The sequence below is a fragment of the Oryza sativa genome, chromosome 9, assembly GCF_034140825.1.
Source record: "Oryza sativa Japonica Group chromosome 9, ASM3414082v1".
Classification (NCBI taxonomy): domain Eukaryota; kingdom Viridiplantae; phylum Streptophyta; class Magnoliopsida; order Poales; family Poaceae; genus Oryza; species Oryza sativa.
In genome coordinates this window covers 6,465,226-6,478,924 of record NC_089043.1, presented here as the reverse complement: position 1 = coordinate 6,478,924, position 13,699 = coordinate 6,465,226, and the positions used below count along the sequence as shown (strand labels likewise).

Sequence of the window (13,699 nt, the reverse complement as noted above, 5' to 3'; positions counted from 1 at the left end):
CAAATTGAATAAGACGAGTGGTCAAATACTGTAAACAAAAACTCAAAATCCCTTATATTATATTATGAGACGGAGGGAGTAATACGTTTGTGAGTTCTCAAAAAAAAGAGAATTTAATCTATATATTAGATCTATAAACATGACTAGGGGTGGGAATGGTAAAGAAATATTCCGGTCATGGCCGATACCATTTCTGCAAAAACAAATATAATAATAATTTCTTCACCAACTGTTACCATTTCTAAAATTTATTTATTTTTTCAATTTCTGTCCCTGTCACATTCAAGTTGGCCCAAAATAGTTAAAACTCACAAAAATGAATATTTTCCGACCGTTTCTGATAGTTCCTGTAAAAGTATTCCACCGTTTCAGGTTATAAGATTTTCTAGCATTGACCATATTCACATAGATATTAATGAAGGGCTATAACTGACCGAGGTTGAACTATTTCCCGGGGTATGAACCCTCATTGGCGTACTAAGCTCTTCTTTTCTTAACCTATGTATCCCAACAAACTTCTTGGAAATGAACGAATGTGTTGCACCGGAATCGAAATGTACTGTAGCAGGGATCGAGTTCACAGGAAACGTACCCAGTACGACCTCTGGTGCTGCATGGTTGACGCGGGCTTGAACAAACCTTGGCCCAGCACGCCTCGGCTTTGGGCACTTGTCAGCAAAGTGGCCATGCTCGCCATAGTTGTAGCAGGACCCTGGCTTTGCTCCGGTCTCCTTCTTGGCTTGAGTTGGTGGAGCTGGCTGTGCGGGTGCCATTGGCGGGCGCGGAGTCGCACTGCGGTTGGGCTGCCCTCCCTAGTGGTTCTGACTGCCACTGGTGCCCTGGTGGAAGTTGCCGGAAGGGTAGGGGCGGTGTTGTCGGACAATCATGGTGGTGGGTCCACCCTGCTGTCCGGGAGTGAAGCGCGGCCTCTGGTGACTTCCCTGATGTGCCCTGAACTGTGCAGCCTTCCTCTTCCTGTCCATCTTGTTGCGCTGATCCTCCTGGCGGATTGCCTTGTCTACCAGCTTCTCGAAGTCAGCGTAGTCCCCAGAGATTAGCTGGTTGGTCAGCTCATCATCTAGGCCTGCTAGGAACTTCTCCTGCTTCTCTGCGTTGGTGCAGACATCCTCCGATACGTATCGCGCTAGGCGATTGAACTCATGCAGGTACTCAGTCACTGTCCTGTTGCCCCGGTTGAGTGCCCGGAATTCTCTCTTCTTCTGTGCGACGACCCCGTCTGGCACCTGCGCCTTCCTGAAGCTGCGACAGAACTCCGCCCACGTGACTTCTGTGCTTGGTGGATGGGTAGCCAGGTGGTTGTCCCACCAAGCTGATGCGGGACCCTGGAGCTGGTGTGTGGCAAAGGCAACCTTCTCCTGATCATTGCACTGCAGAAGGTTGAGTTTCTTCTCTGTGGCATGGAGCCAGTCATTTGCCTCCATGGGGTTGGTGGTGCTAGAGAAGGTGTGTGGCCTGACGCGTAGAAACTCTGGCAGCTTGGACTGAGGGGGAGGGGGACCAAACTGCTGCAGCTCAGCCTGCTGCTGCATCCTCTAGTGCATCTGCTGCATCATGGCTGCCATCATCTGGGTCTGATGGGCCATTACTTGAGCAAGCGTCGGATTCTCGGGGAGCGGTGGCGGACCATTGCTAGAGGCGCTGTTGGGGTGCCCACCATCGGCGCGTTCTTCACTGCTACTGCCCTCACCTACTGCACGACTGCCATTCCTGGTGTTGACCATCTGAAGGAAGAACAGACGGAGAGGATGGAAAAGAAGAAAAACAGATGCTCAGGGACTAAGCTTTATTATATAGGATTTTAAACTGCAATTGTTTTGATCTGAATTAAAATACTTAAGGTACAAGCAAATCCTTATTAAGACAGCCATATCATAGGCACATGATATCGACCGTCAACTGACCCACAAGCGAACAAACCTAAACACACAAACTAACAGACAATTACTAAGCAGTCGATAGGCTAAGGGAAAGCGAGCCTAATGCTCGGAACGGCTCCTGCGGTCGGTGGAGTCGAAGGCGTCGTCCTGCTCGTCGCCTGGTCCATCTAAGCGGCTCCTGGAGTACTCTGGCTGGAAGGTGTCGCCACTGCCTACCTCAGAGCTGGAACTACTGATGATCACACGACCACCACTGGGAGAAGCTAGCAGGCATCCTCCACTGCCACCTGCTGGACCCCTGTAAGCTGAAGCTGGCATGAAGGAGAGGGCAGACGCTGGAGCTGGCACCGGAGCAGGAGCTGGGGTTGGCGCTGGAGCTGCGGGAGGTGCTGGAGGTGGAGGCGGCGGTGGGTTCCTGGGCGCAAGCTAGATGCGCACGGGAGCTATGGTCGACTTCCTCAGCATGGTGTGGATACGGACTCCTCCTGGCGGTGGACGTCCCTGAAGCCTGGCAACCTCCTTGAGGCGAGCATTCTCATCCTGCAACACGGCGATCCTCACTAGCTTCTGATCGTTGAGCCTCTTGGTCGCCTTGTGGAGCGTGCAGCTTGTCGTAGCCTTCCATCACCTCACTCATGTGGCCGAAGGTGACGTCGTTCTCTCCCCAAGCTGACTTGAAGGTACTGGTGTTGGAGCTGGAACCGCGGCGAGGGTGGAAGCGGTAGGCAGTGGTGTTCAGGGTTTCGTCGTGCAGCTCCCTCAAATGGGCCATCATCTTGAGGGCGGCCTCCTCACAAGCATGCTCGAATGTGCCCCCGCAGGCTGTCACCTCCATGTTGGGCAGGTAGGAGGGATGCCGTGAAGCTCCAAGCGGACCTGGTGTGGGAACTCGCCATTGAGAGGGTGGATGCTAGTGTACTGCGGCTCCCTTGGAAAACCGATCACAAACGCCATGCGGGATAGCTCTGCGACGAATCCTCCCATAGTCTGACCTTGGTGCGTTAGGGGACAGCCGGCCATCTATAGAAGACAAAGGGTGGAGAATCAATTCATGCTCAAATCCAATTATAAAATAAACGGTAAAGGACTCAAATAAAATAAGCGAATAAGAGCGGAATTTTGTGCATAGATCGTTTTTGCACGAGAGCGAATAAATAAGACTGACAAACATAGCAATAAAGTAATGAGGAATTAGATACATAATAATAATAACAATAAGAGCATAAATAACTTGCAACCCATATTCCTTAGTTAGGACCTAATGCATACCTCCCATTAAATCCCGACTGACTGTCAAATAAGTCCCAAATAATTTTACTAAAACCCTAGACTAACCTTATTTGAGAAAATTTCAATTGAACGAGCAATCAAAATTTTTCTCCCATGAACCAAAGAAACAAATCCAACTTTTCCCAAAACAAATACAATTTGCAAAGACCATATGCAAATGAAAAAGATTCGGAGGGCTCTTAGGGTTTCCATTTGGCTTGTCCTACGGTCAAGGTCGGCTCTGATACAAACTTGTCACGCCCAGAAATTCCCAAAGAGAATTCCAAGCAGAATGTGCATTAAAACCCCTGTCCAGGACCAGCCAGGGTACACAAACGACAAAGTTGACATACAGATCCACATCTTACAAACATTATAAAGTCTTACATAAATGCAACGGAAATTAAAAGATAACTGGAGCTAAGCCTTAACTTGGATAGCAGCGGGAACACCACTCCACAGGCATTCCTCGACGGTACGGATGAAGCCTACTCCTCGGAGAAATTACCATCGGACGCATACTCGAACTCTGAGGGTTGGGAGATAGAGCAAGACTGGGTACTACCCACTGTACTCAGCAAGTCATACCGGAACGGAGGGTATGATGCAATATATAACCAAAGTAAGGCTGAAGAGGATCATTTGCATAAAGCTAGCATTTGTAAACAGTAGTTGAAAACAATAAAACAATTGTAATAATTAATCAATATTAATCATCCACTGTCCAACGCTACACCACGTTGCAACAGGCCCAACCAACCACCTGAACTAACCAATTCCATTAGACTAAGCTAGGGTGAGACTAATCACGGTGAATCTAGTTGACCGCCCGTAACCGCGGGCACGGCTATTCGAATAGTTTTACTCTGATCAGAGGTGTACAACTGTACCCACAAGACACAGTCCCACGATACGTTTCCGTGCACCGACATGCCACTACGACATATCGGATAGAGGCCGTGACAGGACCCTTCGCATAACCCCCTCTAACCAAGCACACCACACCTCAGGTTTCACCCCCACTCCTCGCAAGGCAGCGGGCAGTCTCCTCTCGTGCCTAGGTGAATCCGGAAGCCGCATAGGCCGTTGCAGGGCCCATCCAAACTCCATCACGTCCACCCTTGCCTAGATGCGTCAGCTAGAGGAAAGCTACACTACAAGCCCAGCCGTTGCCCACGCTGGCTTGTGGTAAGTACGATAAGTTCTTCCAGGGCATCCCGCGAACCGGTCCTTAATTGCCATGGGCGCGACCATCGAAACCATGCACCCACAGCCCACCATATGATACATTTTAATTTACCAACACCAGGACGGTGGCTCTAATCCAACATCAACACTAGAACCTGAAGTCTATGCATTAATGTAATTCCCCCATTGTGTGCTAGTTGAACTAAGCATGGCTAAGCAATCCCTAGTCCAATCTCTAGTCATGTTATATCCCAAGCTAACAAAGGAGCATGGTACAAATGGCATAGCTGAAACAGTAGGTGACCATCCCATGATATCATTGTAAAACAATGCAGTATTTAAAGGAAAACAATAGAGCATGTACAATATAGGATCAACATGTTCAAGTGACAAGCATGACTTGCCTTGGTCTTCTGCTGGAGGAACCTCGGCGACTATTTCAAAGTACACCGGAGCGTCGGGAGAGCCGGAATCTAAGTGACATACAAAGCATAAAATACAAACAGGCCATAAGACTTCTGAAACAGAGAACAAAACCATTTTTAATGGATTCTTTGCATTTTTCTTGATTTACTGAGACTTGAATGGGCTTAAACGGAGCTCGGATGAATTTTCTATGAATTTTAGAAGATTCACTGTGTTTTTACTATAAACAGAAAAACCCTGGGAGAGAGAGGGGACGGCGCCGACATGCGGGCCCCACATGGCAGTGACTCGGGTGGGGGTCCGCGGTGGACCGGGTCCACGGACTGGGGGAGGGGCGGCGCACCACATGGCGCCGACGTGGCGCCGACACGGCGGCCACGCGGCAGCCACGCGGGCGGCCAAACGGCGGCGGGAGCGCGCACCCGGCGCGCACGGGCGGCTCAAGCCTGCCCGGCGGCCATGGCGCACAGCGACGCTACCGCGGGCAGCGGCGGCAAACGGCGGCGATCGACAGCGAGCGGCGGCGCACGGCGAGCGACGGCGGCGCAATGCGACGACTAGGCGGCGGCGCTACCGGAGGAAAAGAGAGGGGGAAGAAAGAGGGGGTGTCCTCACCGAAGAGGTCCGACCGGCGTGGAGGGAGACGACGGTGAACAACGGCGAGACTCGACGGAGGGAAGTCGACGAGCGGCGGATGGGGTCCGGGACGACCTAAGAAACAAAATATGAGAAGTTAGAGGGGAAGAGAAAGATCACCGAGGGCGGGAACGCCGGCCGAAGGCGGTGGCCATGGCCGAACTCACCGCCGCACGGTGCGGAGTGGGTTCCGGCGGCGGAATCCGACGGGAGAGGGGTGGATGGGGTGGCCCGCTCGACGGCGAACGCGACGGCGTCGATGACGCAGCTCGGCGCTGCAGCTAGCGGCGGCCGGAGCAACGGCGGAGGCGGCGGAGAGGTAGGCGACGGCGCTAGGGCTAAAGAGAGCACGGGAACAGGTGATTGCAAAACGAAAAAGAGAGAGGGGAGAACGGGGGTGCTTTATATAGGTTCGCAAGGGTCGATCGTGGCTGGGATCGCCGCGATTTCGCCGGCGGAGTGGGAAGAGGTGGAGAGGAGAGAGAGGCGGGATTCAAAAATTGAATCCTGGCCGTCTCGAGCGCGGGCGCGGGCGGGAGAGAGAGGGAGTGGGCGCGGTGCGAGCGGGAAAGGTGGCGACGTGGGCGACGTGGCCCGGGAGGTGCGGGAGCGAGCGGGGCGGCAGTTACGGGATGCGGTGGCTGCGGACGGCGGGCGGCCGGAGGTTAGGGATGGGCCCGACAGGTGGGGCCCACCTGTTGGTTACCCTAGGGGAGAGGGGCATGGGCTGCCGGCTTAGCTGAGCCGTGGCCTTCGGCCGGCCCAGCGGGGAGGGGGAGGGGAAGAGAATGGGCCAGCGGCCCATTTGAAAAGAAAAAGGAGGGAAAAAGAAAAGAAAAAGAAAGAATTGAATTTCCTGGGATTAAATAATGCTTGTGCTCATTTTTAAATGGTTAAAATTATTTCCAGAGCTCTGAAAATTCGACTAAAAATCTTGTTAGCATATTTCGACATGTAGAACTCACGAAAAATCCCACATGCCAATTCTAATTATTATTTGCATTAATTTATTAGGGTTTCACTCTTACTTTTACACCGGTATTTTCTTGAGACCATTTATAAATTCAATTTAGGCTTGGGAGAAGAACTTCAGGGGATGACAGTTATAAACACTAAAGTAGATATTAATTGCTTAGACGTGGTGTTTAGGTAATTGTTATCCAGTAATTGCTGCGTATCCCACAGTATGTTTGAGGTAGGTGTAGAGGTGATGACAGCCCTCGAGATCACTTAAGTCCTCCCTGTCCTGGTATGTAGTAGAGCGACATCTGGGAACAGCGGGTTGCCAGTGCCTGAAGTATTGCATTAGGATTAAACTTAAGCTTTCCCTAGACACTGTTTCTCAGTAGTAAATCGTCTCTATCCTGGCCTATCCTTTGCTTGGTGTCCTTGGATGAACCGGAGGAAGATATGACCACACACGTTCCCTTGGATTCGATACCCTTTAGAATACTCTGTAGGGGAAGTGCTACATCGGTATATCCGTGCGCTTACGGATTTCTATTTGTGACTGTAAGAATTACCAACACCACTCCGCTACCCTAGTCGGCGTGCGCCGCCACTGTCGGCAGTGCCGCTGCCAAGCGAAGCCGCGCCGCGCGCCGCAGTTGTGCCGCATTGCCAGCTCAGCCGAGATTCTGCCACCTCTCGGTAGCCACTTTGCCGACTCGTGATCATGTCACTACCGCCTTGCCAAGCCACAGTCGTTCACCTAAGTCATTACCGGCTTACCGTTCGCCGTACCTAGCCACAGCCGCAAGCCGTGTCTAGCTGGCCAAGCTTACCGGCCGATCCACATTCGCTAGCTAGCTGCTAACCGTTCGTTCGCACGAAGTATAACCTAAAACCTTGTTCGTTCGGTCGTACCGTGTCGTTTTAAACCCTGGAGTCATTCTGAGCCGCCAGTTCCGTTCGCCGGTTCAGTTGACCATTTGAGTGGTCCTGTGCCACGGTAGGTTGTCTCGTTGAGTCGTTGACCCATGAGGCTCGCCGAGAGGGCCTCGGTGTCTCTATTTGCTATGAGAAACCTACAAAACCATTTTGATCTTCCTTCAATGATATCTATTACTCCATGTCTTCTCGATTGTTATCGAGAACGACCAAGTGAGCACGATGGCGTTGACAAAGAAGTCGCGGACTTGCGGACGACAACGTGAGTTCATTTGAGTTGAAGTCGAGGGCTACTATCATAGTTACGGATAAGGCATACATCTTATCCTATGACTTACGGAATATACAGATACGATATACCTCCGTGTATATGATGTTTTTCCATATGAGATAAGGAAATCTATAAGGTATTATGGAAAATATCCTCACGGTCAAGTGATTACCAGAGTTCTACTTGGAGAGGATTGGGTTTGTTTTATATCCTGCAGGGTTCGTTGTCTCCAAGTTCTACTTGGACACTGTCGCGACCGAGAAAATTTGCCTTTTCCCGAACGCTAGTGTATTAATCCCCGTCCCAGGAAAAGCCGGGGTACACCACACAAACATGATATAAAAGACACATCTTTATTATATCGATAATATTTACATTATTACAAAGGCGCTTCAGGCCTGGCAATCAAAAATAAACAGCAGCGGACTAGCGGGCCTACAGCTCCATCTTCACAGGCGCTCAACTGGGGTATAAGCCAGGACTCCACCTAAGACATCTTCTCCAAAGCTTCTCTTACTGAAGAGGGGAAAGATTGAGTAAGAATGAGTACAACCACAGTACTCAGCAAGCCACACCGGAGATGCACAATTAATGCAAGGGAGTACAAGGGGATAATAATATAGGGGTTAAGTTTTGCAGAAAACAGCATTTAAAAGTCACTTAGTTGCCCAAAGCCATTTTATAAAGACGATCCTAGAGTTACACAGTGTTATTAATCAAGGCCGTGAACCCTCACGAACCTGCCTTAACCCAAGGCCTACGATGATTCAGACCGAACTGGCAACCCGACCCTGGGTCCCAGCTCGTCCCAAGCCAACCCAGGCCAACCATTCCACATTTTAGTTGTTAAGCAGGTTTTAAGAATTAAAACACTAACTTGGGTACATTGCTCGGCTTGCCCATAACCGAGGGCGCGGCTATTCGAATAGATTATACTCTGATCAGAGGTGTACATCTTTACCCACAAGACACATCTTCCTCACGTGTAACCACGTGCCACATACCACCACGGTATACGGACGGAAGACGTGACATAGTTCCCAACCCATCCTAGCCATAAACAAGAGTACCGACCCAACCCCACCTACGGCCGGAACCCCCGGGACAGGTAGGCAGGACTGAGCCCCCAGCAGCAGGACACCGGCCCTGTGCCATGACATCTCGACTACCGGGCCGCAGCTCGTGTAGCCTTCATTTGTCCTAGAGATGTCCATCGACCCCCGACTTCGTCCATCTCCATCCGTGTACTTTTGTTTATAACCAGTCTGAGCTACAAACTAAGCCTTACCCACTAGACGTGTGGAAGTACGGTAGTGCTTTGCAACAGAGGCCCGAGCTTAATCCTTATAGTGGCCGGGGTGCTACTTCCCACAACTGGCATGCACCCAAACCCCACCGAAAAACAGGTTTTAGGGGCTTTGAAAGAGGAAGAGAGGGGTATGTCCAATTCCACCATAATCCAACAATTCCATAATGTCCAAATGATATGAGATTTCCCAAAGTCTAAAGTTATAAAACCACCTAATGTTGCCTAATTAACCAGCGAAGCATCTACCTAAGTTCATACTAGTGGAACCATAAATAGAGTACCCACTAGTTGGGGTTTTATTTTCCTAGGGTGAACAAGGTAATAATAACAATAGCAATAATAATGTCTTAACAACGATAAATAGGCATGGCTAAATAAAACAGTGATAACGCGGGAATTTAAATAAAGCGGTAATGCATTAATTTAAATCAAAATAATTTTATAAACTGGGATTCAATATGCTCAAGGATGATGTGACTTGCCTTGCTCAGAGAGAACGGCCTTCCGAACCTTCGGCGACGACCGCGAACCACGCTTCGGGAACCTCCGGAACAACAGAAGCTACGCGAAGCACACAAGCAAAGCTACAAGCCTATAAAGAAGCAATAACAATACATAAAAAGAAAGCACAGGGTTCTTTAGGTTATAACAAACATTAGGAGACTTGAACGGGTCGATTCAGAGTTCGTATGACCAAGATATGATCATCCGAAGTTTAATGCTGTTATATGGAGATTTGCGGATTATTATAATTAAGCTTTGCAATTATAAAACATGTGTAAGCGCTAGCCTAGAAAAGACAGGAAGGCTGCGCCGTTGACATGCGGACCTCACATGTCAACAAAAAGGACCGCGGCAGACCGAGTACACAGAGACGGTCCACGGGTCAACGGAAGCGGATCCCGTGTGTCAACCGAGGCGAGTGGCCGACAAACGGACTCCACTAGACACCACACGAGTTGCACACGTAGAAACCACGCTGCTACCGAGCGGGCACACTAACACGGTCACCACACGCACAAGCGAACGACTACCGACACCGGTACACGGGTACCAGGGCCGACAACCGCACAACGAGCACGGGCGACACCGAAAGGACGAGGACGGGGCAGCGAGGGAGAGGGACCCTTACCACCACGCAACGAGGCGAGGGAACGACAACGACGAACGGGCGCGGCGGAGGCGGCCGGGAACGACGGAGACGAACGGCGAGGGGACGACTTCGGCGGCGATCCTTGGACGAAGGCGAGACGCGGCCGGCGCAACGCTTGACGATGCGGAGCCGAGGACGAAGACGACGACGGGGCTGCAGCGGCTCGCTTGACGAACGCGGACGACGGACGAGAACGGCTCGATGGAGGGACGAACGCCACGACGACCGGGAACGACGGGAGGACGACGACAACGACGACCAGGGCCGGCGAGGAGACGACGAGGGCAGCCGGCAGCGGCTGCACGGAGGCGAGGATGGCGTGGAACACGCCGCTGCGATGCCGACGACGTAGGCGGCGCCGCGAGACGACGAGCCGGCGAGGATGAACAGTGAAGACGACGACGGACACCGGCGGTGTTCGGCCGAAGGGGAAGCGATGCCGAGGACGACGTCGCGGCTGCGATGCCGAAGGTGGTGGAGGTGCGGCCGACCGGTGCACGGGCGAGGAGGGACGGGCGGCCGAACCACTCCGGTGAGGCGGATGGAGAGGTTCGCGGCGACGTGCGGCGGCTTCCGGGCGAAACCGAGGGGTGGACGAGGTGGAGGGCTACGTCACCGTGCCGAGGGAGGGGACGGCAGCGCCGGCTGACGCACGGGCATGGCGAAAGGGGCTGCCGGAGGAGATGCCGACGAGGAGGAAGGAGAGGCCGGCGCGGGCGACGGCGTTCCGGCGAAATTCGGGCGACGCCGTGGCCTGGCCGGGAAAGAGGACGGCGCTCCGGTGCTGGGAGAGGTGATGGCGACGTCGGCCGGCGCACAGGGGGCGTGGCAGAGGCGGCCGGATGCGGAACAGTGGCGACAACGCCACTGTCGCCGGCGGGGAGGCACTTCCGGAGGTCTCCGTGGAAAACAGAGGGCAGGCCGGCGAAGAGGAGGCGGCTGCGATGCTGGAGGAGGCGACGGCACGGCCGGCCGGCGCACGGTCGAGGAGGGAGAGGCGGCTGGAAGCGCCCGGCGCGGGGGAAAGAGAAGGGCGACGGCGGGGAGGTGGCTAGGGACCACGGGAGATCGCGGGAGGGGGCTAAAACGAGAGAACGGGGCGAGGGGGTTCCATTTTATAGGAGAGGAGAGGGAGCCGGCCACGGGGGAGGTCGGAACGGCGGCGGTAAAGGCGGCCGGCGGCCATGGAAGTTGGCCGGAGTTGGCGCGGGCGTTCCCGGTGATTGGGGGCACGATTCAAGGGGGAAATTGGGGGCAATTGAAGAGGATTCAATGGGGATTAAAACCCCCCAATTAATTTGGAAAGAGCCGGCTTGAATGGGGCGGATTTGGAGGAGGAACGGCGCTAGGTTTGCACGGGAGAGAGAAGAGGCCGGCTGGGGGAGGAAGACGGGTCCGACAGGCGGGACCCGCCTGCCAGGCGCGGTCAACGCGCGTGGGCGCGCGCGTGACAGGCGCGTGCGCACGCGGGAGGAGGGCGGCTCGGGCAGGGGCGCGGCGTGGGCCGGGCGGCCGGCCCAGGAGGAGAGGAGGGGAGGGGTGGCCCGGGGAGAGAGGGAGGAGGAGGGAGTGGGCCGGGGAAGGAGGGAGGGCGGCCCAAGAGAGAGAGAGGGAAGGAAAAAGAGAGGGAGGAGGGAAGGACTTCGGCCGCGGGCCGGGGGAGAGAGAGGGAGGCTTTGGGCCAGACTTGGCCCAAAGGAGGGAAAGGGATTATTTTTAGGTTTTTCTTTTTAATAAACTTTGATAATTGTTTTTGTTACTTAATAATTATTTCCGGTGCTCTGAAAATTCAAGTAAAATTTGAGGGCTCCTTTTAGACCAAAGAGAATTTAACAAAAATTCTTCATGCCACATTTGAATTTTTCTTGTATGTATTTTAGTGTTTGCCAATTTCTTTTCGAATTTTAATTAATTCTATTATTCCTTTTAGAAAATGATTTTTATTTCGGGATGAATTTATCAGGACGTGACAAATCCACCCCCCTTACAAGAATCTCGTCCCCGAGATTCGAGGAGGCTAGCAAGAAGATAGGTTGGGCGGTCTTCTCTTCTTGTCTGACTTCTTCCGTCGCGTCTTCTATAAAAAACTTGCCTAGCAAAACTTCTCCACTCTGGACTGCTTGGCTCGATCTCCTGTTATAGATGGAATCTTCTCTTCACATGACTTTTCCCTGGTTGCACCTCTAGCTGACTTCGACTGGCTGCGGCATTGGAAGATGGGGCTTCAGTTCCAGAACTTCTTATAACTCATATCTTTGGAGTCACCCTCATACAAGTTACCACTTCATGTCATGCGTCAACACTAGCTTGTCATTACTAAGATACCATGCTTGTCATCATGAGAATACCATGCTTGTCATTTACTTCTAACTTGCCACCAACTGCCTCATATTAACTTTCCTGCTCTCCGGGTGCTAGCTACTTCTGCTATTCGATGCAAGGGTCGATAACTTTGCCTTTGAATTATGTTTCTTAACCGAACCAACTTCTCCCATTTGACATGCTTTGACGTCTTCCCAAATGGCTTTACTGCTGGACTTCTTATTGTTTGATTGTTATCCTGCCAAATCTGAAGCTTCGTTGTCTGACCTCTATAGACTATCTTCGAACATATCACTTGGTTCATAACTGGGAATAGCTCCCACGAACAAGCAGCTCGGATTCACTTTCTTTACATTCAGTTTATTTCCCACTATTATCTTCAGGTTGTCCTTAGTTAGCATTCAACGTATTCCTTTACACCTTTAACCTTGATGTGTTCTTTCCCATTGGATCATCTCCCAAGACATGGCATTGCCTGGTAACCGGTGCTTGCACTTTTCACTCCGTGTAGCATCTGATACCGAGTTAAAGATTTCATTCCTTGCCTTCAAAGAAACACTTTTACCTAGGTCGTCTTGCTTACTTCATGATGCCTCAATGACCAGGTGACTGTTGCGGGGCAATTACTATCAGGGGTCTTCCTTGAGCGATGCAGAGCATGTTTCTGTTTATCCTTTATCAATCACCTTTCGGCCTACTTCTTTCCTGCTAGAGAACATCTTTGCCAATCTCTTCTATCAATCATCTTTCGGCTTATCTGATGAACCCTGAGTTCCTCTCGACACTCAAGGCTGTTGTTGGCCCGATCTTTCGGTGAGTTGTGATAACTACGATTTGGGAGAAACGTTGACGATCCGACTACAACCGTACGAGACGTTGTGTTGCGCCTTAGCGATCGATACACCTCTCCGTGGGTTGCTGATCTTGCCGGTGCAGATCAACCCTATTCCTGCAAGCAAATCGAAGAAACAAGCAAGAACAAGATAAAAGCAATCTGATATTGCAAATAGGAATTTAATACAAATGATAAGTTGGGGTTCCGAAGAACAAGCAGACGGACGGTCTAGCCGACACGCGCGCTGCAAGCAAGTAGCAATGGCTAAACTTTAATCTAACAAAAACCCCCAAGAAACCCTGAAGGGGTAACTAGCTATATATAGGGGTGGGAGGACGACCTAGGGGTGCCTAGGGTCGTGCTCCACCAGCTTGGGGCGCACCCCACATGGGCCCCACCTGGGCCGGGGTCCCAAATGAAGTTACAAGCCCATAGGCCCATTATAGGTGATGCAACACCTTGTTCCTGTGATTCTGGCCACACGAGATAGAATTCAGAGAAG

At 51.9% G+C, this 13,699-nt stretch overlaps 1 protein-coding gene across 1 annotated transcript; it reads right to left on the bottom strand.

Annotated features, from left to right (window-relative positions):
• Window positions 1–812: 812 nt before the first annotated feature.
• Window positions 813–1,550, bottom strand: LOC136351848 (uncharacterized). Its single transcript, XM_066304272.1, has one exon. It carries the CDS (start codon window positions 1,548–1,550, stop codon window positions 813–815), a length of 738 nt encoding a protein of 245 aa, XP_066160369.1.
• Between the last annotated feature and the right edge of the window lie 12,149 nt (window positions 1,551–13,699).